The 27,617-nt window shown below is 43.4% G+C and overlaps 1 protein-coding gene across 1 annotated transcript in view; it reads right to left on the minus strand.

The window, feature by feature from the left end:
* LOC126214987 (carbonic anhydrase 2-like) overlaps nucleotides 1–27,617 on the minus strand; it is a 92,572-nt gene that overhangs the window by 49,453 nt on the left and 15,502 nt on the right. Inside the window, exons 2-3 of the mRNA XM_049941618.1 lie at nucleotides 24,084–24,155; nucleotides 11,599–11,763 (exon numbers count right to left, since the gene is read on the minus strand). Of these exons, the coding sequence (XP_049797575.1) occupies nucleotides 11,599–11,763; nucleotides 24,084–24,155 (237 nt within the window). The remainder of the gene's footprint in view (nucleotides 1–11,598; nucleotides 11,764–24,083; nucleotides 24,156–27,617) is intronic.

Genomic DNA, 27,617 nt, shown 5'->3' on the forward strand with positions numbered 1-27,617 from the left:
ATTTCATTCGAGTAATGCAGCTCCAAAACTGTTGCAGGGTTACAAATTTTGTGCATTCGAGTAACTAGAAATACTATTATTATTATTATTATTATTATTTCTTTCCTTTCTCAGACCTCAGGTCTGGTTCGAAGTGAAAGTAACGCGGACCTTGATCAAGCGTGACTTCCTTTTAACTGTACGGTATATGTTACATTGCGTTTAGGAACTTTCGGGTAATTGAACATGTATCAATAATTACGGATTTCTGTAGTTGTATATATATGTTTGGATGTAGCTGTATTGCATTGATGTACTGGTGGATATTGTGTGGTATGACTCCTGTAGTTGATACTATAATTGGTATGATGTCAACTTTATCCTGATGCCACATGTCTTTGACTTCCTCAGCCAGTTGGATGTATTTTTCAATTTTTTCTCCTGTTTTCTTTTGTATATTTGTTGTATTGGGTATGGATATTTCGATTAGTTGTGTTAATTTCTTCTTTTTATTGGTGAGTATGATGTCAGGTTTGTTATGTGGCGTTGTTTTATCTGTTATAATGGTTCTGTTCCAGTATAATTTGTATTCATCATTCTCCAGTACATTTTGTGGTGCATACTTGTATGTAGGAACTTGTTGTTTTAAAATTTTATGTTGTAAGGCAAGCTATTGATGTATTATTTTTGCGACATTGTCATGTCTTCTGGGGTATTCTGTATTTGCTAGTATTGTACATCCGCTTGTGATGTGATCTACTGTTTCTATTTGTTGTTTACAAAGTCTGCATTTATCTGTTGTGGTATTGGGATCTTTAATAATATGCTTGCTGTAATACCTGGTGTTTATTGTTTGATCCTGTATTGCAATCATGAATCCTTCTGTCTCACTGTATATATTGCCTTTTCTTAGCCATGTGTTGGATGCGTCTTGATCGATGTGTGGCTGTGTTAGATGATACGGGTGCTTGCCATGAAGTGTTTTCTTTTTCCATTATTATTATTATTATTATTATTATTATTATTATTTACTTTCTCAGCCGTTAAGTCTGGTTAAAAATGGAAAGTGACGCGGACCTTGATCAAGCGTCACTTCCTTTTAACTGTATGGTATGTGTTATATTGCATTTAGGAACTTTCGGGTAATTGAACATGTATCAATAATTACTGATTTCTGTAGTTGTATATATAAGTTTGGATGTAGCTGTATTGCATTGATGTACTGGTGGATATTGTGTGGTATGACTCCTGTAGTTGATAGTATAATTGGTATAATGTCAACTTTATCCTGATGCCACATATCCTTGACTTCCTCAGCCAGTTGGATGTATTTTTCAATTTTTTCTCCTGTTTTCTTCTGTATATTTGTTGTATTGGGTATGGATATTTCGATTAGTTGTGTTAATTTCTTCTTTTTATTGGTGAGTATGATGTCAGGTTTGTTATGTGGTGGTGTTTTATCTGTTATAATGGTTCTGTTCCAGTATAATTTGAATTCATCATTCTCCAGTACACTTTGTGGTGCATACTTGTATGTGGAAACGTGTTGTTTTATAAGTTTATGTTGTAAGGCAAGCTGTTGATGTATTATTTTTGCTACATTGTCATGTCTTCTGGGGTATTCTGTATTTGTTAGTATTGTACATCCGCTTGTGATGTGATCTACTGTTTCTATTTGTTGTTTACGGCATTTATCTGTTGTGGTATTGGGATCTTTAATAATATGCTTGCTGTATTATTATTATTATTATTATTATTATTATTCAGGTATGCCGCATCCGTCTGAATCTACTCCTTGATTAAATCCAGCCAGAACTGCCAAATTGCAGGGGTATTGATTGCTATGTTTCAGCCATTGTTGTTAAAAGTCCGTGATATTTTGTGTGTGAGTGACATCGGCTGATTTAACTGGTCAGCCGAGGTGTGGTAGGGTGAGCGCCTGAGTCTGTGTGAAGCCAGTGCATCGTAGCCCTATTAACACGGCTGTTATCTTGGAAGGTGGCACGAATTACTCATGAAGTTGTCTAACGAAAGGCAACACGTGACCTTCAAGAATGTTAAAGAAGAACACCCTTGTTCAAGTTCTAGGTAATTTGAATGTGCACCCAAATCGTAGTATGAAAAAACCTCAAAACATGATAGAAACACCTGCGGCCTAAGCTACACCGTCCACACACTGGTAACTAAACGGCTGTGTGGGCTGTCCCTGCACACAGCGCCTTTCAGCATTTGGGAAGAGTCCAGACTGCAGGTGCTCGGACCACTCTACAAGCCTACGGTCAGCCACTGCCCAGTTTGTGTGTTGTTTGGCGTAATAATGAAGTGCAGATTTGTCTGTCGGTGTGTGCCTTTTGCGAGGTCCCCGACTCCAAATATCCGCTGCACGCAGTTCCCTTCGCAGCGTTCACTGGGAAAGTGGTCGAGACGGGCCTGCAGCCACTGACACCTGCAGTTCTTATCGTCCCCGCCCCCTGTCGGTCAGCGTCTTTTTACATTCGCTATTCTTACGCCTTGTCACAAGGCTGCGAGTGGTACAGCATTTGTAGACACGTCAGAAGTTCGTGTGGTCGTGGACACGTCCAATCACAACAGGTCTTTTGCGCCACTGTGTCACGTCTGTACGTCGAATCGTCTTATTACACTGATTCCACACATGATACGAGGGCTATCCACAAAGTACATTACGTTTTCGTTTGTGTCCGTTAGGGGCGGGGCTAGCGCGGCCATCTTGGTGTCATGGCATTCCGCCGCTCAGTCGGCATCCTGCCGTGCTAGTGAGAGGTTCGTGCTGTACTCCGTTGAGTTACTGTGACAGTTTGAAATGTCAGCATTAATTGAAAATGCCGCGAAATTTGAAGTGCGTGCTGTAATAAGGTTTCTGACTGCAAAAAACTGTACACCGATAGAAATCTATCGGCAGCTTTGTGAAGTGTATGGGGACAACACAATCACTGAAGGTGGAGTGCGTCAATGGGTCATAAAATTTAAAAATGGCCGAACTAACGTTCACGACGAAGAGCGAAGTGGAAGACCCAGCATGGTGACTGCCGAACTTGTCGAAAAAGTCGATGCCGCGGTCCGTGAAAACAGTAATTTCACAATAACGGAACTCTCTACGAGTTTTCCACAAATTTCACGAAGTTTGTTGCACGAAATCATTACCGAAAAGCTCGGTTACCACAAGTTTTGTGCAAGATGGATACCAAAAATCTTGACAGAGATTCAGAAAAATCAGCGAATGGCTGCAGCGTTAACGTTTTTGGACGCTTACGAGAAAGATGGCGACTCATTACTCGATCGCATCGTTACTGGTGACGAAACATGGGTTGAGCATGTGAACTGCGAGACGAAATCGCAGTCAATGCAGTGGGGGCACACAAATTCCCCCCAAAAACCCAAGAAATGCATGCAAACAATGTCGGCAAGGAAGGTGATGGCGACTGTCTTTTGGGACAGAAAAGGTGTGATTTTTGTGGATTTCCTGGAAAGAGGCACTACAATAAACTCCCAAAGGTATTGCCAAACTCTGCACAACCTCAGAAGAGCAATACAAAACAAGCGCAGGGGAAAGTTGGGCTCAAAGATCTTGCCGATTCACGACAACGCCCGGGCCCACACGGCAAATGCCACTCGTGAAGTTCTCGAATCTTTTAAGTGGGAGTTGTTTCCTCATCCGCCGTACAGTCCCGACCTGGCACCGAGCGACTTCCGCTTATTCCCAGCAATGAAGAAGTCGTTGGCTATGCAGCGTTTTGATGACGCCGCACAGCTTCAAGAAGAGGTAACCACGTGGTTGAAGGCGCAGGCGGCCGAATTTTACGACGAAGGAATTTCTAAGCTCGTCCATCGCTACGATAAGTGCCTTAATTTAAATGGCAACTATGTAGAAAAGTAGTATTTAAGTGTGGCTTTCATCTGTGTCTAATAAAAAATTTCCAATAATTTATTTATATTTAATTCCAAAACGTAATGCACTTTGTGGATGGCCCTCGTAGAATAACTGCCACGACTCACGTCAGCAGTGGAGTATCACGTGACAGCTGGTACCAGTTGTGCACATTTTTCCATTTTTCGCCACCCCAGAGAAACCTATGTGCGCTTCCAACAGGGACTATTTATTTAATCTCCACAATGACAGCCTATTTTGTAGGGAATTATTATACACCACACAGGCACCTCCTTGTGGATACTAATAAATGTATTAATTATTGATTCCTGGTGTTTACAAACATTTTGCAAAAATAAAAGAAAACATGGTCCATAATATGCTCTATATAAATGACCTCTATTTGAATCGTGCCATCAGTTAATTTACATAGCCTTATATTCTTCTTTCAGACCCGTCTGCTGCATAGACGTTCGCTTCCTTTTTTCAACGCTATCTTCCCTTGTTGTTTTATATTTACACTGAGTTGATCTCTATACTATTTTGGGTTGCTTCATTTTACGGTAGTATCACATACTGCAAGTCCTTAATTTCATGAAGTGCCCAGTACTGCTTCCTATATTTCTATAGCAAGTGCCATTTCTTTTGCCATCCTACCTCTTACTGTATACTGCTTGATAGATGTTAACAGGTTTTCATATCTTCTAGTACCTTCGATGTATTTTCTAAAAAATGTTAGTGAATGTCACGTTAACACCTATAACACCTAGTTTCTCTTCTTAAGGGATCTGTAACAGCTCATATTTTTTATTCGATGTACATCATGCAAAAAACAGGGCTTACCAGGCGAACATTCACACATGAGCTGCGTGTGTCGATCCAAAGAAAGGTAGCCAGCATACCTAGCGAAATGTTTCGTTCTGCTGTGCAGAATGTAATCTTGCGCTTTCAGACTCTTCTCGACGCTGATGGGCGCCATATTGAGGCCCTCTTTGTAGCAGTAGTGGTACCGGTATATAATGGTATGATGTACCGTACCAGCATATTAAAAGTGTTTCAATGGAATTTATTCTGCATTATTTCTCTTTCCCATGTCCTTGACATTAATGCTAGCAACTTTGGTCCTTGTATGGTAAATAGTTTCCTTGTTATAACAAGTTAAACAGGGTAAGTTTAATTATAACCACCTGGTATGTAATGAGCCTCTGGCACTTCCTATCGACAGTTCTACAGTATGTGCATCTACATGTATTTTCGACATCATATCAGCTGCTGCTAGTTGTAAACCTGTAGTACTGAGAGAAACGTCACAAATATGACATTTAAGGTCGTAACGTTGTCGTGGACCCATTCCCAATGTAAGGATGGAATGTAACGTCTACTCTTTATGTACAGGGAAAAATAATTTGGCAATTACGATATGCATGGACAGAAGTAGAACTACTCCACAGTTGTGAGTGGTGTAATGTGTTATTTATAGATGGCTATGTATGGACATGTATGCAGCCAATCTGATACCCTTCCAAGTTGCTTTTACAGGTGCTTGAAAATGGCAAGTTGGCGAAATTTGCTAATCGCACGATTTAAATAAAGCTCGTTTGCATTACAGCCTATTGTGGACGAGGTTTTCTTTTATTAAACATTTAGAGGCTGTGGATCTCCACAGAAACAAAATTTTGAAAAAAAAATGCCAATCCTACAAAACTGCTAATACTACAACAACTCTCTACCATTACAAAACAACAGTCGAAGATTTTTTTTTTCATTTCTCGGGGTGCATTAAAACTGTAGATCGTTGTTTCCGCTACTGGATCCACCCTCACACTGACCTGGTGCATACCTTGGGCATAGGGCAGGACGTCAACGGCGTGTTCACTGCATAGAATCATGCCACAGCTCATTGTAACACCTTAGGAGTCCACACTTCCGTGGTCACTCGCAGCGGCGCAATGTAAAGTCTTGAGAAACCATTTTATTTCGTGGTCGTCGACCGCAGTCTTCTTCTCACCGTCTGAAAAGTATGTTATCTGGTCGGGTTGGCAGCATGCTGCCGTGCTGTTGAGTGACTCCTGAAGTCTTCCTCTGCCTTCCTGGATACTGCAGCTGCGGTATCGTCCAAGAAGCGCCAGCTTGGCTTGTTCCTCAGAGCTGCTTTGGGCTCCAGCAACCTCAATGCCTCACGGCCATTACCCGCTGCGCCTTCGTAGAGCGCACAGATCCACAGCCTGTGCTCTGACGTGCCCACACTGCCGCAGACCACTCTTTCATTCATCCCTCTTTGGATTTTATCTAGATACGTAGCACACAGGCCACGAGCGTTCATATAAAGAATCGCTCCACTCGACGGCCGAAGAAATCTCGTTTTTAGTCGCTCCTTGGTGTCAGAAATTCATATATTTCTCATTCTGTGCCTGTAGTCTAGCATTTAGTTAGCCAAAGTTATAATATGTGATTCTGTATTAAGTTTTTCGTATTGGACTTAGTTGCAAGTATGCTTCATACGTTTTTATTGCCTTTCTTTAACCAATAAAGGTTCCACTTCTCATTACACCTAAGCCTAATGGGAATATTCCTAGAATTAATAACAACGCATCATTTGTGCATCACGCGCCCATTTAATCTTAGTAGCACTCTTCGTTGAACTCTTTAGAATAGTAAAGCTGACATCAGAAGCTGCAGTCTATCAGCTCAAACGCTCGCCCCATATCCTACAACTGATGCTAATAATGGATCAGTAGTACGTTATGTCTGTCTTCAAGGGAAGTTGAAATGGTCTATTTGCAATAGTTATAATTTTGTGCACTATGGTTGTATTTTATCTGCCAGTCTTCTCTATATGATGTAAAAATTTACGATGTTCGTCCAGGGATTGGAATTATTACATTCTTCTTGAAGTCTGATGGAATTTCGCCTGTCTCATATATCTTGCTCGCCAGATGGTAGAGTTTTGTCACGACTGGCTCTCCCAAGGCTGTCAGTAGATCTAATGGAATGTTGTCTACTCCGGGGGCCTTGTTTCGACTCAGGTCTTTCAGTGCTCTGTCAAACTCTTCACGCAGTATCGTATCTCCCATTTCATCTTCATCTACATCCGCTTCCATGTCCATAATATTGTCCTCAAGAACATCGCCCTTGTATAGACCCTCTATATACTCCTTCCACCTTTCTGCTTTCCCTTCTTTGCTTAGAACTGGGTTTCCATCTGAGCTCTTGATATTCATGCAAGTGGTTCTCATTTCTCCAAAGGTCTCTTTAATTTTCCTGCAGGCGGTATCTATCTTGCCCCTAGTGAGACAAGCCTCTACATCCTTACATTTGTCCTCAAGCCATCCTTGCTTAGCCATTTTGCACTTCCTGTCGATCTCATTTTTGAGAAGTTTGTATTCCTTTTTGCCTGCTTCATTTGCTGCATTTTTATATTTTCTCTTTTCATCAATTAAATTCAATATTTCTTCTGTTACCCAATGATTTCTACTAGCCCTCGTCTTTTTACCTACTTGATCCTCTGCTGCCTTCACTACTTCATCCCTCAAAGCTACCCATTCTTCTTCTACTGTATTTCTTTCCCCCATTCCTGTCAATTGTTCCCTTACGCTCTCCCTGAAACTCTGTACAACCTCTGGTTCTTTCATTTTATCCACGTCCCATATCCTTAAATTCCCACCTTTTTGCAGTTTCTTCAGTTTCAATCTGCAGATCATAACCAATAGATTGTGGTCAGAATCCACATCGGCCCCTGGAAATGTCTTACAATTTAAAACCTGGTTCCTAAATCTCTGTCTTACCATTATATAATCTATCTGAAACCTTCTAGTACCTCCAGGGTTCTTCCATGTATACAACCTTCTTTTATGATTCTTGAACCAAGTGTTAAGATTAATTTATGCTCTGTGCAAAATTCTGCCAGACGGCTTCCTCTTTCATTTCTCTCCCCCAATCCATATTCACCCACTATGTTTCCTTCTCTCCCTTTTCCTACTCTCGAATTCCAGTCACCCATGACTATTAAATTTTCGTCTCCCTTCACTATCTCAATAATTTCTTTTATTTCATCATAAATTTATTCAATTTCTTCGTCATCTGCAGAGCTAGTTGGCATATAAACTTGTACTACTGTGGTAGGCGTGGGCTTCGTGTCTATCTTGGCCACAATAATGCGTTCACTACGCTGTTTGTAGTAGCTTACCCGCATTCCTATTTTCCTATTCATTATTAAACCTACTCCTGCATTACCCCTATATGATTTTGTATTTATAACCCTGTAATCACCTGACCAAAAGTCTTGTTCCTCCTGCCACCGAACTTCATTAATTCCCACTATATCTATCTTTAACCTATCCATTTCCCTTTTTAAATTTTCTAACCTACCTGCCCGATTAAGGGATCTGACATTCCACGCTCCGATCCGTAGAACGCCAGTTTTCTTTCTCCTGATAACGAGGTATGTGGTTCATGAGGGGGGGGGGGGGGGAGGGATCTGTTTTCAAGAGAAGCTGAAATGGTCTGTTTGCAATAGTTATAATTTTGTGCATGATGGTTGTATTTTATGTGCCATTCTTCTCTATATGATTTAAAAATTTACGACGTTCGTTCAGGGTGCCCCTAAACATCTTATTACTACGATTCTTCTAACTGATACAGGGTTTAATTTTAGTTTAAGATTTATTGCTAAGTTCTCTCTCAGGGTGAGGTATGTGGTTTAGAGAGATTCTAGTGAATTGGACAAGAGGTGTGACCAACACACTGGTGTACAAGACTTGAGGATGAAAGTAAGTTTCCCATAATGTGTCAATACCAAGTATCATAGCTCGATAAAATCTGGAGCATAAATGGAATAAAGTGATCACCACGAACGGTACTGCATGCTCTGCAACGAGCTAACATGTTGGCCACAAGGTTGCCAGGGAGTTCCTGTGGTACGGCTTTCCACTGCTCCACCAGCGCTATTGGTAATTGCTGGGTGGTCGCTGGTGCTGCGATGTGTCTCCCCACCGCATCTCACCACCACTCTCGATGGGACTGAAGTTGTGGGAACGAGCAGGTCGGCCTATTCGCCGAATATGGGCCCATTGCTGGAGCTCCACTAGCTACGCTATTCGATATGGTTGCGGTTGCAGACTTTCATCCATAATAATGAAGTGATGGCTGAATGTGTGTGTTTGTGGAACAGGGACACTCAACATCGAGCTTATCAGCGCGTATACGAAGATCAACTGAAACTAATGTTGTTAAAACGTAGAAAATGCGATAAAAGAAGATAAGATAAAATCGCACTCACTCTCTCTCCCAATTGCACCCACGATAACCAACTGTAGAGGCCGAACACACTTCTGAATAGATGCACATGGGGACTTGTCACAGTAACTTTGACCAGTGAGTGCACCATGTTGAATGATTAGGAAGGCATAGGACCATGCAACATTCTGCCTCCGCACGCCATCACACCAGAGGCACCAAATGGGACAATGATCCTGTGTGCATTACAGGTTTCCACCTCTCGCCTTATGAGGGTATGTAATGCACATAGGGATGTTGCCAAACATAACCGTTTTCGTGGTCCAGGTGTTATGATATGGGTAGGCATAATGCTGGATTGGCGTACTGACATTCAGATCTTTGAGTACCGTACAGTCACCAGTCGAAGTTATTGTGACACAGCAGTCCTTCACCGTGTGGTTCAACTCAGTGGTGCATTCACCTCTGATTTCATTTTTATGCATGAGAAGGCGCTACCACATCGAACAGAACAGTTGGAGAGGCTCTTTGAAGAAGAGGATATTCGGTGACTGGAGTGGCCAACCCAGTTCCTCTCAAGCACATGTGGGATGCATTGTGGAGATGTACTGCAGAACTTGCACATGCACCAACCACAGTTCAAGGTTTGTCATCTGCGTTGGTGGAGGTATGGAATTCCCTAGTACAAGAACTCTTTACCAACTCTGTGGTCAGGACGGAAACGTTGCACAGAATGCACTGTCGTCTGTAGTGACCATGCACACTATTATGAACCGTGTCCTATCTCCAGTGATGTCCAGGGGACCATCATAAATCTTCAGTACAACTATTGTCTTTGAATAAAAGTGTAATCATTGTTTATATCTTTCAGTTACAGTCAGTACTATTTTCTTCTATTTATGGTCCAAGCTTCATTGGGCTATGTCACTTGGCATTCACAAACCTTGCAAGCGTTATTTTCAACCTTAAGTTTTGCACGGCTGTTTATTTAGTCCAGTGAGAGATAAGAGAATGTCACAAACACTTGATGCCAAAATACACTACTGGCCATTAAAATTGCTACACCAACAAGAAATGCAGGTGATAAACGGATATTCATTGGACAAATATATTATACTAGAACTGACGTGATAACATTTTCACGCAATTTGAGTGCATAGATCCTGAGAAATCAGTACCCAGAACAACCACCTCTTGCCGTACTAACGGCCTTGATACGCCTGGGCATTGAGTCAGAGCTTGGATGGTGTGTACAGGTACAGCTGCCAATGCAGCTTCAACACGATACGATAGTTCATCATGGTGTATTGTGACGAGCCAGTTGCTCGGTCACCATTGACCAGACGTTTTCAATTGGTGAGAGATCTGTAGTATGTGCTGGCCAGGGCAGCAGTCGAACATTTTCTGTATCCAGAAAGGCCCGAACAGAACGTGCAACATGCGGTCGTGCATTATCCTGATGAAATGTAGGGTTTCGCAGGGATCGAATGAAGAATAGAGCCACGGGTCGTAACACATCTGAAATGTAACGTCCAGTGTTCAAAGTGACGTCAATGCGAACAAGAGGTGACCGAGATGTGTAACCAATGGCACCCCATACCATCACGCCGGGTGATACGCCAGTATGGCGATGACGAATAGACGCTTCCATTGTGGGTTCACCGCGATGTCGTCAAACACGGATGGGACCATCACGATGCTGTAAACAGAACCTGGATTCGTCCCAAAAATGACGTTTTGCCATTTGTGCACCCAGGTTCGTCGTCGAGTACACCATCGCAGGCGCTCCTGTCTGTGATGCAGCGTCAAGGGTAACCGTAGCCATGGTCTCCGAGCTGGTAGTCCGTGCTGCTGCAAACGTCGTCGAACTGTTCGTGCAGGTGGTTGTTGTCTTGCAAACGTCCGCATCTGTTGACTCAGGGATCGAGACGTGGCTGTAGGATCCGTTACAGCCATGCGGATAAGATGCCTGTCATCTCGACTGCTAGTGATACGAGGCCGTTGGGATCCCGTACGGCGTCCCGTATTACCCTCCTGAACCCACCGATTCCATATTCTGCTAACAGTCATTGGATCTCGACCAACACGAGCAGCAATGTCGCGATACGATAAACCGCAATCGCGATAGGCTACAATCCGACCTTTATCGAAGTCGGAAACGTGATGGTACGCATTTCTCCTCCTTACACGAGGCATCACAACAACGTTTCACCAGGCAACGCCGGTCAACTGCTGCTTGTGTATGAGAAATCGATTGGGAACTTTCCTCATGTCAGGAGGTTGTAGCTGTCGCCACCGGCGCCAACGTTGTATGAATGCTCTGAAAAGCTAAACATTTGCATATCACAGCATCTTCTTGCTGTCGGTTAAATTTCGCGTCTGTAGCACGTCGTCTTCGTGGTGTAGCAATTTTGATGGCCAGTAGTGTACGACAGTGGAGGTTTGAAAGTGTGTGGGCGGCGAGGGTGTCGAGCTAGCTGTAGAGGGAGCGGCCGCACCGGTGTGTCCGTTGTTGGCGACCTGCTGCGAGACGGGCAGGTTGTGCCAGCCGAACCAGCGCAGGCGCGGCTGGTGGCTGGCCATAGCGGACGTGGTGTCCAGCGCCACGGGGCTCTGCCGGCGACCGCCGCACTCCGGGGACGACGACGGCCACAGGGGCGGGCCTGCCGAGCAAACACAAACACTGCTGAAGCGGACCACAAGACGGCGGCATCCTGCTCGAGAGGTAGAAGTGAACGACAGCACGTGACAGCTGCAGGCAACGAGGCAGGGCCGCAGGTGGCGCCCTAGGTTGTTGACGTCCGTGCCACCACTGGTCACCCGCTACAACTGGCGACATTTGGATTCAGACCTGTCTGAGTTTTGTTGGTGCAGCATGACAACAGTGGAATGCGACAGAGTCGGTATTGGAGCAGAGGTGGTCCTAGGACACTCAGCATCGTTGCCAGAACTGCCCCACTTCTCCTCCCCATCCCAAGGATACGGTCACCTCCATCCAAGACCTGCCGCACTCTGCATTTGACCAGATCTGTGACAAGCTTATCCGCCGGCACGGTAGCTCATCGTGTTCGGTCAGGGGGTTAGCTGCCCTCTGTAATAAAAAAAACTGAGTTAATAGATCAGCAACGAACTGAAACGGGTGTCTTTCGACGTCCGCCCAGAGCAGATACAACGAACGAAAACGAACAAAATGAAATTCAGCCGGCACGGTAGCTCAGCGTGTTCGGTCAGAGAGCTGGCTGGCCTCTGTAATATAAAAACTGAGTGAAACGATCAACAACGAGCTTCAACGAATGTCATGTGACGTCCGCTATGACGAAATACAACGAACCCTAACGAACAAAATGAAGAGGAAAAAAAAATGGTCAGCATGACAGATTGTCAAACCTCTCGGCCCGGGTGCGATTCCCGGTTGGGTCGGGGAATTGTCTCCGCCCAGAGACTGGGTGTTGTGATGTCATCATCATCATCATCATCCTATCATCCTCATCGACTACAGGTGCCCGATGTGGCGTCAAATTGAAAGACCGGCACCCGGCGAACGACCTGCCCGACGGGGACCCTAGCCATACGATTAAATAAATAAACCCCTCCTAGGTCACAAATAGGTCACAAGGTGGTGGTGGTGGTGGTGGTGGTGGAAAACAGCACTCCACCATCCCCCGCTTGACACTCCTGGTCGGTCATCTTTGTCACAACAGTCAGCAGCGTTCCCCATACAAATCATGTCAGAACACATTACAGCCCCCCGCTTTACGAATCAAGGCCACGAAAAAACATTCGTTCAGAAGGTCAAAAAATAAGGTAACACACCTGATGAAGTATCAAAGAATTGCTTTAGGAATTTTCTGTAAGGGTGCCCCATCTCTGAAGTGCCCAGTCTCTCACACCTTTTAAGTGTTTTTTGTGAGGTATATTCCCATCTACATCTACATGATTACTCTGCAATTCACATTTAAGTGCTTGGCAGAGGGTTCATCGAACCACAATCATACCATCTCTCTACCATCCCACTCCCGAACACCGCGCGGGAAAAACGAACACCTAAACCTTTCTGTTCGAGCTCTGACTTCTCTTATTTTATTTTGATGATCATTCCTACCTACGTAGGTTGGATTCGACAAAATATTTTCGCATTCGGAAGAGAAAGTTGGTGACTGAAATTTCGTAAATGAATCTCGCCGCGACGAAAAACGTCTTTGCTTTAATGACTTCCATCCCAACTCACGTATCATATCTGCCACACTCTCTCCCCTATTACGTGATAATACAAAACTAGCTGCCCTTTTTTGCACCCTTTCGATGTCCTCCGTTAATCCCACCCGGTAACGATCCCACACCGCGCAGCAATATTCTAACAGAGGACGAACGAGTGTAGTGTAAGCTGTCTCTTCAGTAGACTTGTTGCATCTTCTTAAGTGTCCTGCCAATGAAACGCAAACTTTGGCTCGCCTTCCCCACAATATTATCTATGTGGTCTTTCCAACTGAAGTTGTGCATAATTTTAACACCCAGGTACTTAGTTGAATTTACAGCCTCGAGAATTGTACTATTTATCGAGTAATCGAATTCCAACGGATTTCTTTTGGAACTCGTGTGGATCACTTTCACACTTTTCGTTATTTAGTGTCAACTGCCACCTGCCACACCATACAGCAATCTTTTCTAAATCGCTTTGCAACTGATACTGGTCTTCGGATGACCTTACTACACGTAAATTACAGCATTATCTGCGAACAACCTAACAGAACTGCTCAGTTTGTCACTCAGGTCATTTATGTAGATCAGGAACAGCAGAGGTCCCAGGACGCTTCCCTGGGGAACACCTGATATCACTTCAGTTTTACTCGATGATTTGCCGTGTATTACTACGAACTGCGACCTTCCTGACAGGAAATCACGAATCCAGTCGCACAACTGAGACGATACCCCGTAGGCCCGCAGCTTTATTAGAAGTCGCTTGTGAGGAACGGTGTCAAAAGATTTCCGGAAATCTAGAAATACGGAATCAACTTGAGATCTCCTGTCGATAGCGGCCATTACTTCGTGCGAATAAAGAGCTAGCTGCGTTGCACAAGAACGATGCTTTCTGAAACCATGCTGATTACGTATCAATAGATCGTTCCCTTCGAGGTGATTCATAATGTTTGAATACAGTATATGCTCCAAAACCCTACTGCAAACCGACATCAATGATATGGGTCTGTCGTTCGATGGATTACTCCTACTACCCTTCTTAAACACTGGTGCGACCTGCGCAATTTTCCAATCTGTAGGTACAGATCTATCGGTGAGCGAGCGGTTGTATATGATTGCTAAGTAGGGAGCTATTGTATCAGCGTAATCTGAAAGGAACCTAATCGGTATACAATCTGGACCTGAAGACTTGCCCGTATGAAGCGATTTGAGTTGCTTCGCAACCCATAAGGTATCTACTTGCAAGAAACTCATGCTAGCAGCTGTTCGTGTTTCAAATTCTGAAATATTCCATTCGTCTTCCCTGGTGAACGTCTACAATAGCTATCCCTTTTTCCAGTTGCAGTTTGTATTCTTCCTTCACGGCAGTTGTCTTCACCGCAAGTTCCAGTTTCAGTTTGCTTCAATCCCTCCTGTTTCTAATTTCCTTCATCGTGTACACACCACAGCAACTGCACTTAAGGCGTCAATCTATAACTGGGAATGGTTTAAAACCTACGCGATACAACTGTTCTTTCTCTCACGAACCACGAATTTTTTCTTGTCTCGCGTATGGAAGAATGACGGATTTTTAAAAAGTTCTTAGTGATTTTGTGTTATATCTCCTTGTTTTGAACAACCTGGCCAAACTTCCCCGATGGTTCGTGCACATATTGGGTGTTCGGAAATCCCCGTTACAAACTTCTAGGACTTTTAGAGGAGAGTGAGTACATAATATTTTTAACAGTAACCCACGAGACTCCTGTAGGGAGAGAGAAAGAAAGAGCTGTTCGCACTAGTTCTGGCCGCTGCACTACAAACTGAAGAGACACCAGGGGTGGGGGGGGGGGGGGGGGGGGGACGGAGAGAGTGTACCACAACACGTTGGTGGTCGTCACACGGGGCCGCTGTTGTAATGGGTCAGTATTGTTCTGTACGTGCAGTGTGCTGGGTTCTTTTTCGTTTTGTAATGTAAACATGTAACGTTTAAGTGTTAAAACAAACAAATGTGCTTAAGTGATAAATGGATGTTTTATTATGTTTCCTTCCGAATTGTTAGCTAGTAATTGCACTGCTTCAGAACTAATTCTATTCCTCAAGCAGAAGGGGAAGAATTAAACATCTGAACCGAAACCGTCACAGAACGGAAACGGTACGTCTCCAGACATTGGTTCCTATTCAAAATATCATGTACCCACTCCCCCAAAAAGTCCTACAAGTTTGTAACGGGAATTTACGAACGGAAGGGGGTATTTTTCATGGCGTAGTTTTAGTATTCCGTGACGCATAATTCAGTGAAATACACATGTTTCCGTTAATTTTTTTCACACACCCATTCCCTAATCGGATGTGTGATCTATCGGCAGAGGATCTCCATGTTTCAGCTCCTCACGTTAGAAAATGTAACAAATTGCATGCCTAAACAGTTCTGCGACTGGATTCATGATTTTCTTACTCAGTAATTGACGCAAAATCATCGAATGAAACAGACGGCGTTCCCGAAGGATCTGTTACAGACCCTGCACTGTTCATGATCTATATGCGATAGCCCTCTTACATTGTTTGCAGACGATGCAGTCATTTACCGTCCTGTAAAGACATAATTTATAGTGGTCGACGCAGTCAAAGGTTTTAGCATAATCAGTGAAACAGAAATATACATCTTCCTAGAATTGCCTTGCCTTCTGCAAAATATATCGGATGTCGGCAAATTGATTTCTTGTCCGTCTTTATTTACGAAACCCAGCTTTGCTTCAGGTAGTTCTTTAAACAAGGGATGTATATTTTGTACGCTTTTTTTAAGATGACTTTGGATAAGTGGGATTGTTCGGCAATTTGAACAGTCTTTACAAATTCCCTTATCTGAAAGGAACACTGAGCTTTCTCAGTCTTTCCGCCACTGTTGGGTTATCCATATTTTCTAACATATTGAATGAAACGCTTCCACTACATTCTTTCCGATGATTCCGTACAATTCTGCTGGAATATCACCTCCACTAGCCCTGTTTTTAGCGATATTTTCTAGGCTCCATTTGACTTAACTCTCCAAAATATCTGGTTCTAGTTCTAAAATAACATTAACATCGTCGTCACCAGTATGTAGTTCTTTCCCGTACAGGCCTTCTCTGTTACTTCTTATTCACAGAACCCTACAAAAATATCAGAGCTCCACGCCCTACACATGTCCACCTGCACCGGGAGCGTTGTTTTTGATTGAATTCCATGACAGATTTCTGAAGTATGTATTATGAACATACCTCCTTTGCTTCAATGATCGCGCTAATGATACAGCACATCAACTCTAGTGCACTGACTTCAAACACCATGGCGACACTTTCGACTTACCAGGAGAAAATTGAAATCCCCATCACCTCTTCTCAAACTTCATCACAACTGTGTGTCGGAACAGGACCTGTTCATAGCAGGTGCCATAATATATGTAAATGATTGATCTACACATGGATTGAGGTTTAAATGCAGGTTGCATGGTGGCTGGAATGAATAATGTCAGTAGCCTCGGAGGCTACATTGACATGGCTATTTTTAAAACAAGTTGAATGAAATTGTGTGCATTATTATATATGCATGCAGCATCTAAAAACTTTCTTTTAAAATTATTACAGCATGGATCAATCTTATAAATTGAGCCCATGTGCTGGCTGAGATTATTCAATCAGCTCCAGCTTCAACCCTGCCATCCCCACTCTCACCATAGGTAAGGTAATAAAGTGAAGTATATGAGACGTGGAGGATACCAGGACCACAAACCACAGTGGAATCCTGTGTTGAGGGGGGGCGACACAACTAAAGATGTTATACAGGCAGCTCGGGACCTGCCAAAGCTGTGGAGGTACATCCCACTGCCAGGAGTTCATTCTTCAAGGTCTACATATTTTGCACATGAAAAGATACATTGGTGTGATATTTAACTGTCATAAAGACTTCCTTCAAATCAAGTATTAAATTTAAGATCATGATGTTGAATAATACTTGAAAATTTAAAAAAAATGAAAAAGAAATACGTCGAGCGTTTTGCGAAATGGTTTGTCTAAAGGAAATAAAATAGATAAAGAAACATTTGTTATGCCTTTGAATGACTGTTGAAATCATCTGCAGCAAATGAGTTGTAGCAATGTTCCTCTAATCTAGTTTACTTCTTACTGCTAGACAAATCATTCCATGAAACGTTTGACCTTTTTTCCCCAAAAACGTTGAATGCATTATTTACACAGTCAATTCAGACTGTCTACAACAGCATCGGGAGCCACTGCCGCAGCCTGGCTTTTCCCATCGCGCTGACCCGGTAACACTGCAACATCCTACTCCGTCATCATCATCATCATCATCATATGAGCCTTGTCGGAATCTATATATATGCAAGGTCCGTGCACCTCGCCACATACCGACTTGCCCCTCCTCAATACCATCATCAACGAGGTGGACTCAAAATATTACACGGAGTACATCAATCGCCGGGTGGTTTCGTAAATCCACCTTGAGTGCTATACTAGTCCGGTTTTCCGTGATGGACGTCAGACGGTCACCTGAAGCACTCAGCTGAATACTACATCTGGACATCCATACACACGTCTATGATCCAGTAAATGCAGGGTCAAGCCATATCAAGCTCCCTAGAGATAAAGCTAATAGAAGAAAAACTAACATTAGAAAATAGAAACGATCAGGCTTGTTTTGCATGGTCAATCATGGATTGTGAAAGAAATTACGATCGTAGGGATCATCCTGAGCGTCCTAGTTGTAACACCTCCATTTATTTATCCCAACCTGATCTGATCGAATAGCAGCCCAATAATTATTATTAGTGTGACCGTGTACCTAATGGGGCTGGCAATCGGAATTGACTGCTACGGAAGTTGTTACTTTCCAGTTCGTCCTTCTCAATACTGTAATAACAAAATGTCTGGTAACAAGAAAAACACCAACACAGTTTCACTAATTACGAACCTATATTCGTCTTAAAAACACAAAAAAGGAGGAGACAGCCACTGCCTTCGTCATACATATCTAATTATGGCTAATCTCAGCACAGGCTTCTTCATTTTCCATTATCATCACATGCTAATCCAACACTGCAATCCAACACTGCAATCCAACACTGCAACCCAACACTGCAACCCAACACTGCAACCCAACACTGCAACCCAACACTGCAACCCAACACTGCAACCCAACACTGCAACCCAACACTGCAACCCAACACTGCAACCCAACACTGCAACCCAACACTGCAATCCAAGGTGATGCCGGCACGGTAGACGCGAAACCAAAATATTGGCACTAGAAATGTCACTGACCACTTCCGTAATTATACTTCTTCACTTTCCCGGTATTATTTCTAGTACAAAGGGGTCTAACCACGGCGATGGCGACTCCCTTCTCCGTCAAAGCCTTGCATTACAACAACTGGCCTCCACACACCTCTACCCGCAACATGGCACACGCTCAACTCCACACTCGCTCTCGCAACACGACACAATCGATTGTCCGCCCTATCGACCTGTGCCGAGTGCAAATTTATAGTAAGGGCCTACAGACCCCTTACACAGTACATACCATAATATTCATTTGTGTTATAACTTTTATGGTACAGAGTTCCCCGTCAAGATCCAGGACATACTTAAATTTGAGGCACAGAATACCGGCCTATCGGTTCATGTTTATGGCCTGGAGAAGAAAAGCAAGTCAGATGAGCAAGACAAGCATATTGTAGTTGGCCCCTTCCATTCTCTTCCTCTTCCTCTTATGTGCCTGCTCCCCTTCTCAACAACAAGGAACTCTACATCCTTTTTCCCCTCAACAGCCTCGACCTTTTCAGTTAAGTCGGTTACCTTCTTAACGACTTCATTAACCAACTCATGTAACACATTCACCATTCTCAAAAGAGTCTGATAATATGTCTCTAGTTCCCTGCGCATACCTCCAACTTTGTGCACAATAGCCTGAATTTTCGCATCCATGTACAGACGAATGTTCTGTCTGTGTACACCCATTCTCTCGGGTTGATAGCTAGACATGCGCGCGAATTTGACCAAGGTCCAGCGTATACTGATGTAGCGATATGTCTTACAATGCAGAAACTCTTTAAAGTTTCGCCTGTACCCACTGCTGTGTTGGCAGAAGAGCCAACACCGTGTTGCTAGAGGAGGCCGAAATGCACGCGTTTAATTACACGCAGACTGGCGTGAGGTCTGGAACAGGACAATATCTTGAGAATTGCAAATAAAGTACGTAGTTGATATAATACTTAACTTTAATCCACAATTGTAGAACATCGCTCTTGATGATACATGCTTCAAAATATTAATTATCAAAGCTAAGGCGCCTTGTTAGGTCGTAGCCAATGACTTAGCTGAAGGCTATGCTAACTATCGTCTCGGCAAATGAGAGCGTATTTGTCAGTGTGGCTTCGCTAGCAAAGTCTGCTGTACAACTGGGGCGAGTGCCAGTACGTCTCTCTAGACCTGCCGTGTGGCGGCGCTCGGTCTGCTATCACTGACAGTGGCGACACGCGGGTCCGACGTATACTAACGGACCGCGGCCGATTTAAAGGCTACCACCTAGCAAGTGTGCTGTCTGGCGGTGACACCACACCCACTATCATACAGTTTTCTTGTTTTATAAATAACGAGAAACCTATACTGTGAATGATTCCAGCAATCAGTACTCTAACATTTTGCGTGGTGTCTGTTCTAAGTCGTGTCTCCCTACCACTTTCGCACAGCGACGCTCTGACCGTGTTTTTTAGGGAATTGACTAGTTCGAACCTGGGACCTGTTGCTGGTAAGGAGATGCCAGACCACAGAAAAATCATCGCGTTTCAGATTATAACTTCAAGTAACAAATGTGAATACCACGAAGTTTAATTGACGATCGACACTAGTATTACGTAAAAAGGGGATGTAACAGATGAGACTTCTGCAGTTCTGAGTGAAGCCTTATGCGTTCTTATGCGGCATCGCGTGCGTTCATTACATTGTCGGTGGTTAGGGAGTGTCAGGGTCGGCTGGCGGCGCAGCTCCACACACCTCGCCGACTGTGTAGCAACTCTCTCGAACTTATCCTTACTACTGTTTACCGAAATTGGTTTAAGAAAAAGATATTCGGCGGTGTTTTCAACTGACCAATCAGCGTCTCAATGTTAAGCTCCGCCTACAAAAATTCTGTCTATGCTGTGAGAAACGTTATACTTTTCGTGGTGGGGCAATGTTTGTAATGTTTGCTACGTAACAGAGACACGTATAGTCTCACAGTAAAACTTGCAGCTGCTGTGGCCCTTTTAGTGTTATCGTAAGATCTATAGTGGAGGGCTCTACCTTTTAACACGGGCTGGGGGATGGACCTCTTGGCGGTCGGCTGGCGATGCGGGTGTCGCATTGTCCCACTCTTATCGTAGGGCCTTCTAGCCTACACGGCCATGCTCTCGGCTTCTGTTCTCGTTTCTCCCCCGGGAACTGCGTCTGTTTCACGGTGGGATGGTATGACATGCAATTAGGCGTTTTTGTGTTAGTCTGTGGTATTTCATTTGCTCACTCGTTGATCGTATTACTTTGGTTAATTTAATGTCAGGATTTATTCGGAGCTATGTGACATATTGCCGGATTTTCTATCATGTCAGGGTTTTTATGGAAAGTGTTGAGAGTTCCTACATGTGCGTGGTAAATGTGTTTTAAATTGAGATTGCCTTGTTTGAAGGCTATAACGAGGTTTGGATTATCCCCGACCAACTGTTTCGGGATTCTTGAATATGTTAAGCTTTGATAAAATACATCAGCACCCATATAACGACCGAAATAAAAATATTTTCGAATTTGGTCTTGGTTTTCCACACAAATGCCGTCACATATGAAGACCATGTTTGGCTTTGCTTTTTCAATTGGAGGGATATCAGCACTTTCACTGAATGGCGTATATGTAACACCATCTATGCCATACAATATCTCCTGTAATAGTGGGCTGAAACAGTGTTTTTTAGAATATACAAACATGTTCAAATCGGACTCCATCTACGTGTGATAGCAGCATCATGATGATGGACCTACGATAACTGCACGTATATGATCAGGAAGGAGAATTCCGTTGTTCTTCTTCCTCCTCAAGTCTTCTTTTGCGTCTTCACGGGACCAGTCACCAACAACAAAGTCCTTGTGATGAGGATGGTTCACCCACCCTGCCATGATACTACCTGTGCTAGGTACCTACAAGTGGTTGACATATATAGAAAGACACACTTGAAGGGGCAGTAATAGTACGTGTAGCCATTATAGCTCATTTAACCAACTGACATATACTGGCTACGCAGAGACATCATATATATATATATATACTACCCATGAAGAGCAACTTGATCATTCAGTAAGTGAATAACTGGTGTAGCATGGACAAAATAAGGATATTAATAAGTGTAATACGTTTACTACAATGACAGAGGTACGAAATAAAACAGAAACACAGTTCGAGATTATATATACATACATTATTTATTTATTTAAATATCATACATAGGATGCAATATTTCAAGCAAATCATCAGACTTTTTCTTTATCCTCTGCTTCGCACCTGTACAGTATTTCCCAAACAAAGCTTTTTGATGTGCAGTAAATTCCGTGCGTATCTCCCTCAAGCCAATGGATGCCTCACAGTACTTAGGTTTTTCACACCCACATTTAATCTGTTTCTCTTTCGGTTCAGGGTTCATGTGCAAACAAAGGTACTGCTTCAAAGCATCAACATGTACACTATGCACACGTAGGAAGTTTACAACATCATTGTATGCAGAGCCTATGCTTGGCAACCAACAGTTCAATCTCTCCGAAGCAAGACGTAGCGCAGTATCCAGATTGTATAACTTCATAACTGAGGTGTGCCTTAGATAAACACAGTTGTCACTCGATTTCACACATACTGCACAGTTATCATACACTGTTGTAATATATAGTGTCACACCAGTAAGGCGAATGTCTGGGGGAGAACGAGTTGGATAATAATCTGCAGTCATCTGGTGTTTGATGTAGTGCTCTGCATGACATATTTCGTCCCAGTCGAACAGCCTGCACTAGCATAGGGATGTTCTGCTGGGATGGGTCGTATGTTGGTGACCAGTACTGTCACCAGTCTTGCTGTTGTTTGGGATCACCCGCAGTGTTCGAGGTGTTGGGGGCGGATTGCATGTCCTCATCACACAAATCGATGAGTGGGACAGACAACAGCTCCTTGTTCTGCTCCAGCAAGTGGGCTATGTGCGCTACAGGATCCCACGTGGTCGCTACAGGTTCAGATATGCTGCAGGTTGTTGCTGCCGCAGTTCCAGACGTCGATGCAGGTCTCGACAAGATGCCCTGCTGGCTTGGACGTGACGAGCGCTACTGCTGAACAAAGGTGAGCATTACATATGGACCAAGATGCGAAAACAACCGATAATAATAATGCTAACCACAGAGAAATGTGTGATATGGGATACTCACTTTTCCGTTTCTTCCTGTTCTGCAGGGCTGTGTTGGATTGTGACTACTGTTGATGCTTCATGGTTCTTCTTCTTCTGCTGCTGCTGCTGGCTGACTGACTGAGCAAGGTTCCAGAGCTACTGAAGTGCCCTACACCCTCTCCAACTTCATTAACAGACACCGCCATCTTACTGGCTGAAGTCTAACACGTGACTGGATTAAAGGTTCCTATTGGTTCCTGCCATTTTTCCCCCTCCAGACCGCAATCTCAGATTACATCACAGGGTGGACAATGGCACCCTCTGGTGGCAGTACTGTGTACAAGGTCAGTTGGACTCCAGACCTCATGGTGAACACACTGAATGGAGGTACTGCCTCTAATTGTTTAAATAAAGACTGCCTACAAAATAAAGACTTACGTCCATCCTATCCAGCACAGGCTGAGTCCTTTTCCCGCCAGTTCCTAGGAAGAGGAGGCGGTCTGATGACTTAGATTAGTGGAGGTAGGCGAAGTGACCTTTTTTTCCCGCCATTTTCTTAGGTTAGGAGAGGCAGCAATGGTGTATTGCACTGTCCTGCTGGAATTTGAAGTGCACGCCATTTTCTGGAGAGGGGTGGGGAGGGAGTTAGGTTAGTGGAGGTAGCCCAATTGACCTATTTTCCCGCCAAAATCAGAACTACGTGCCATGACGTCATTGCAATGTTGCCATATCTATCGCCGCCATCTTGGATCCGACACCTTGAATAAATCTGCCAACAATGTTGAGTGGGGCAGAACATACTCTGTTCTAGTACTTACTTCAATCAAGCGAAACGAGTGTGGTGAGAAAAACACGCATTTTCTTGTAATTGTAACAACAAATGAAAAATACCCTCAGAAATAGCTAGCTAATATTTGTATGTATTTCATCTGTTTGTGTGACTGGCTTATATGTATTTTTTTATGTGACTGACGAGCGCTTATGAGCCGTATCAGCGATCTCAGTCAGCCTCTAATAGAGATAGACGCTGTCTACTAGAAAATATAGGAGACTTATTAGTATAGGGTTAGAGTTAAATGGAAAGGTAGGTTGCGCTTTAATCGTAACGGATTACGAAGTGTTCTGGTGAACGTTTTGCCACAGAATCTTGAAGGGTTGCATACAGTAAGTAGCTGTCGGACGTTACAAGCTATTTGAGCAGATGGGGGAGGGTATCAGCTGCGTAATTACTTGTAGGAAATCGTTATAGAACAAGTAGCAGAATGACTGTCCTTTCATTTTTTCGTGAAACAGTCTTCACCGAACAGTAGTAGTTATTGGAATCAGTAAAAGAAGAGAGGTGAGGACGGTTTTGAGCTGACTCACCGTTGTCGTGGTCGTAGCCCCAGTGGCGCACCAGGTCTGCCACGCCATGGCTGGACTCGTTGTGGGGCGAATCTGCAAGGAAAACATGTCATGTCACACGGCGTCCTGTTTTCTGGTATCCTCACTTACTAACTCACTCATTCATTCATGAAGGGCGTCAAGTAGTCTCTAACTCATAACGACAAGAAGGATTTATTATTTCTCGTTCAAAAACTATCCCTAGTGTCATAGAGAAGATGAACTGGGGAAAACTGAGTACTAAACTTATTGGCAAAGCCCACGAAGTAACGGATTGTCCTCGATCACACAAATATTGAATTTGCTTTCGATGAAAGCTCACACATGAATAGACCAGTTGACCAAGGTGGCTGTTATATCGAGTGCCTACCTTGTTATCCAGTTACCATTCACAGGTTACTTACGTCAAGTAATTCAACTACACACAGGCCGCTTTCCTTGGTTTCGTAACAGGTCAGCACACTGCACACCTCCCTCACAATCACACAGATGAGATTCGATCGCGGCAACTCCCCTGCTTATGTGCACTGCTTACAAACAACATACTCAGACACTTGCACTGATCGAATTAATTCAGGCGTTCGAAATATTAATCATTTAATCTTGGCTTGTTCCAAATTCTAGAAAAACAGAACAATTTCTCTCAGACCAAAGAAAACTTAGATTGTCATTTCATACAAGCATTAATAAATCTTCTAATAAAGAATGACAAGGCATTTCTAAGATGCCTGATAAGATTAATTTTTCTTACCAATTTTTAAATTTGATACTGACCTACAGAGAGGTTGCGATCACTATTTCTGCAGGCAATCAAAACACTATTGATCTTGCACATCTCTTTGTAAACTTTTTTGTAGAGAAATATTTAATCATTACATCTGTCATTAGAAATGACGATACTTTTCCCTTTTTGCTAATAGTGAATGCAAATTGTTTAATTACTTTGAAGTAACGTTTCTATATTAAGAATGTTATTTTCTGTAATTATTGATGGCTGAATAGTACAACTGTTGATGGTTTCGCTGTATAATTATTGATGGTAAAATAGTGAAATTATTTATGGTTAAATGGTGTACTCACACTGAAGACCATATGAAAAAAAACACCACTTATTTATTGCTTCACTACTGTGTCGTACGATGCATAGGTACTAAAATGATGATCCATTTGCTCCATCAGAATAATATTACAATTTACATAATACCTGCTTAACGAAATCTATCAGACGATAGACTGAAGAAAAGGAGACGTACGTTTATATCATTTATACACACATCAAAAAAAGTATTGCATCACCCCTAGTTCCCAGAACTCCTGAAGATAGACGTTTCTGTGGATATTGTATCACAGGCACAGTCCCTTTCACTATTCAGAGATGTCACTAAACTCGCCCTAAGATGTAAACAATGATGCATGAGTAGCGCCCATTAGACGGAGGGGGGCCGACAGCCGATCAGTTCCAGTCATTCCACCAGGAAGGAGGTACACAGCTGGTGTTGTCTGTAGTTCAAACATGCCAAAACGGTCAATACTGCGGTTCGATCGCATCCGCAATGTTGCTTTGCGTCAGGAAGGGCTCTCGAGAAACGTCCAGGCGTCTAGGACTGAACCAAAGCGATGTTCAGACATGGAGGAGATACAGAGATACAGGAACTGTCGATGGCATTCCTCGCTCAGGCCGCCTAAGTGGATGACCGCTGCCTACGGATTATGGCTCGGAGGAAACCTGAAAGCAACGCCACCATGTTGAATAATGCTTTTTCTGCAGCCACAGGACGACGTGTTACGACTCAAACTTTGCGCAATAGGCTGCACGATGCGAAACTTCACTCCCAACGACACCATGCAGCGCGGTGCATATGGGCCCAACATGATGTCGAATGGGCCGCTCAGGATTGGCATCACGTTCTCTTCACCGATGACTGTCGCATGTGCATTCAACCAGACAACTCGGTCAGGCTGAACGCCTTAGACACACTGTCCAGCTAGTGCAGCTAGGTGGAGGTTCGCTGCTGTTTTGGGGTGGCATTATGTGGGGCCGACGTACGCCGCTGGTGGTCATGGAAGGCGCCGTAACGGCTGTACGATACGTGAGTGTCATCCTCCGGCCAATAGTGCAACATTAACGGCAGCATACTGGCGAGGCATTCGTCTTCATTGACGGCAATTCGTGCCCCTATCTTGCACATGTTGTGAATGACTTCTTTCAGGATAACGATATCGCTCGACTAGAGTGGCCAGCATGTTCTCGAGACATGAACCCTATCGTCTGGGATAGATTGGAAAGGGCCATCACGGCGTGACCAACCAATCACTTTGCGGCATTGGGGAGTGGGACAATCGGGTCTAACAGTGGGTTGATGAAAGTGTGGATAGTATGCCACGACCAACACAGGCATGCATCACCAATGCAAGAGGATGTGTTACTGCGTATTAGAGGTATCGGTGTGTACAGCAATCTGGACCACCACCTCTGAAGGTCTCGCATTATGGTGGTACAACATGCAATTTGTGGTATTGATGAGCAATGAAAAGGGCGGAAATGATGTTTATGTTGATCTCTATTCCGATTTTCTGCACAGGATCCGGAACTCTCGGAACCGATGTGAAGCATAACTTTTTTTTATGTGTGTAGTTTTCGAGCAGACCTCTCACAATGTTGGCTGGAATTTTAAAGGTAGCAATGATAAAATGCAAGGAGCGGAGGATTACTTACAACTTGTAAAGAAACCAACTGCAGTTATAAGAACTGAAGGAACCGAAAGAGAAGCAGTGGCTGACAATAGAGTGAGAAAGGATTTTAGTTTATCCCCGATTTTTATTCAATCTGTACACTGAGCAGTCAGCAAAGGAACCATGGAAGAATTCCGAATGGGAATTAAAGGAACAAGAAATAAAACTCCGTTGTTTACGGAATCGGAATTGTTTTGAAAAGACAGCAATAGTAAAAGAAGGGTAATGGAATATAATCGAGTAAGATCAGGCGATGTTAACGGAATTACATTAGGAAATAAGAGACTAAAAATACATCTACATCTACATGGATACTCTGCAAATCACATTTGAGTGCCTGGCACAGGGTTCATCGAACCACCTTCACACTTCTCTATTATTCCAATCTCGTATAGCGCGCGGAAAGAACGAACACCTATATCTTTCTGTAGGAGCTCTGATTTCCCTTATTTTATCATAGTGATCGTTCCTCCCTTCGAAGGTCGATGTCAACAAAACATTTTCGCATTCGGAGGAGCAAGTTGGGGACTGGAATTTCGTGACAAGATTCCGTCGCAATGAAAAACGCCTTTCTTTTAATGATGTCCAGCCCAAATCCTGTGGTCTTATTGTGGTGTGTTTATCTTCTGCCGTTAGGTCAGACGATAGAAATGCCACATATATCTCTGATACTTGACGAAATGTCTATACATTTATCTTCATGGCTATGTACAGGAATATGGTAATCTTATTAGGCACAGACTGAAACTTGACTATAGCCTGGTACAGGCAAATGTAGAACTC

This window comes from Schistocerca nitens, chromosome 12, assembly GCF_023898315.1.
Source record: "Schistocerca nitens isolate TAMUIC-IGC-003100 chromosome 12, iqSchNite1.1, whole genome shotgun sequence".
NCBI lineage: Eukaryota > Metazoa > Arthropoda > Insecta > Orthoptera > Acrididae > Schistocerca > Schistocerca nitens.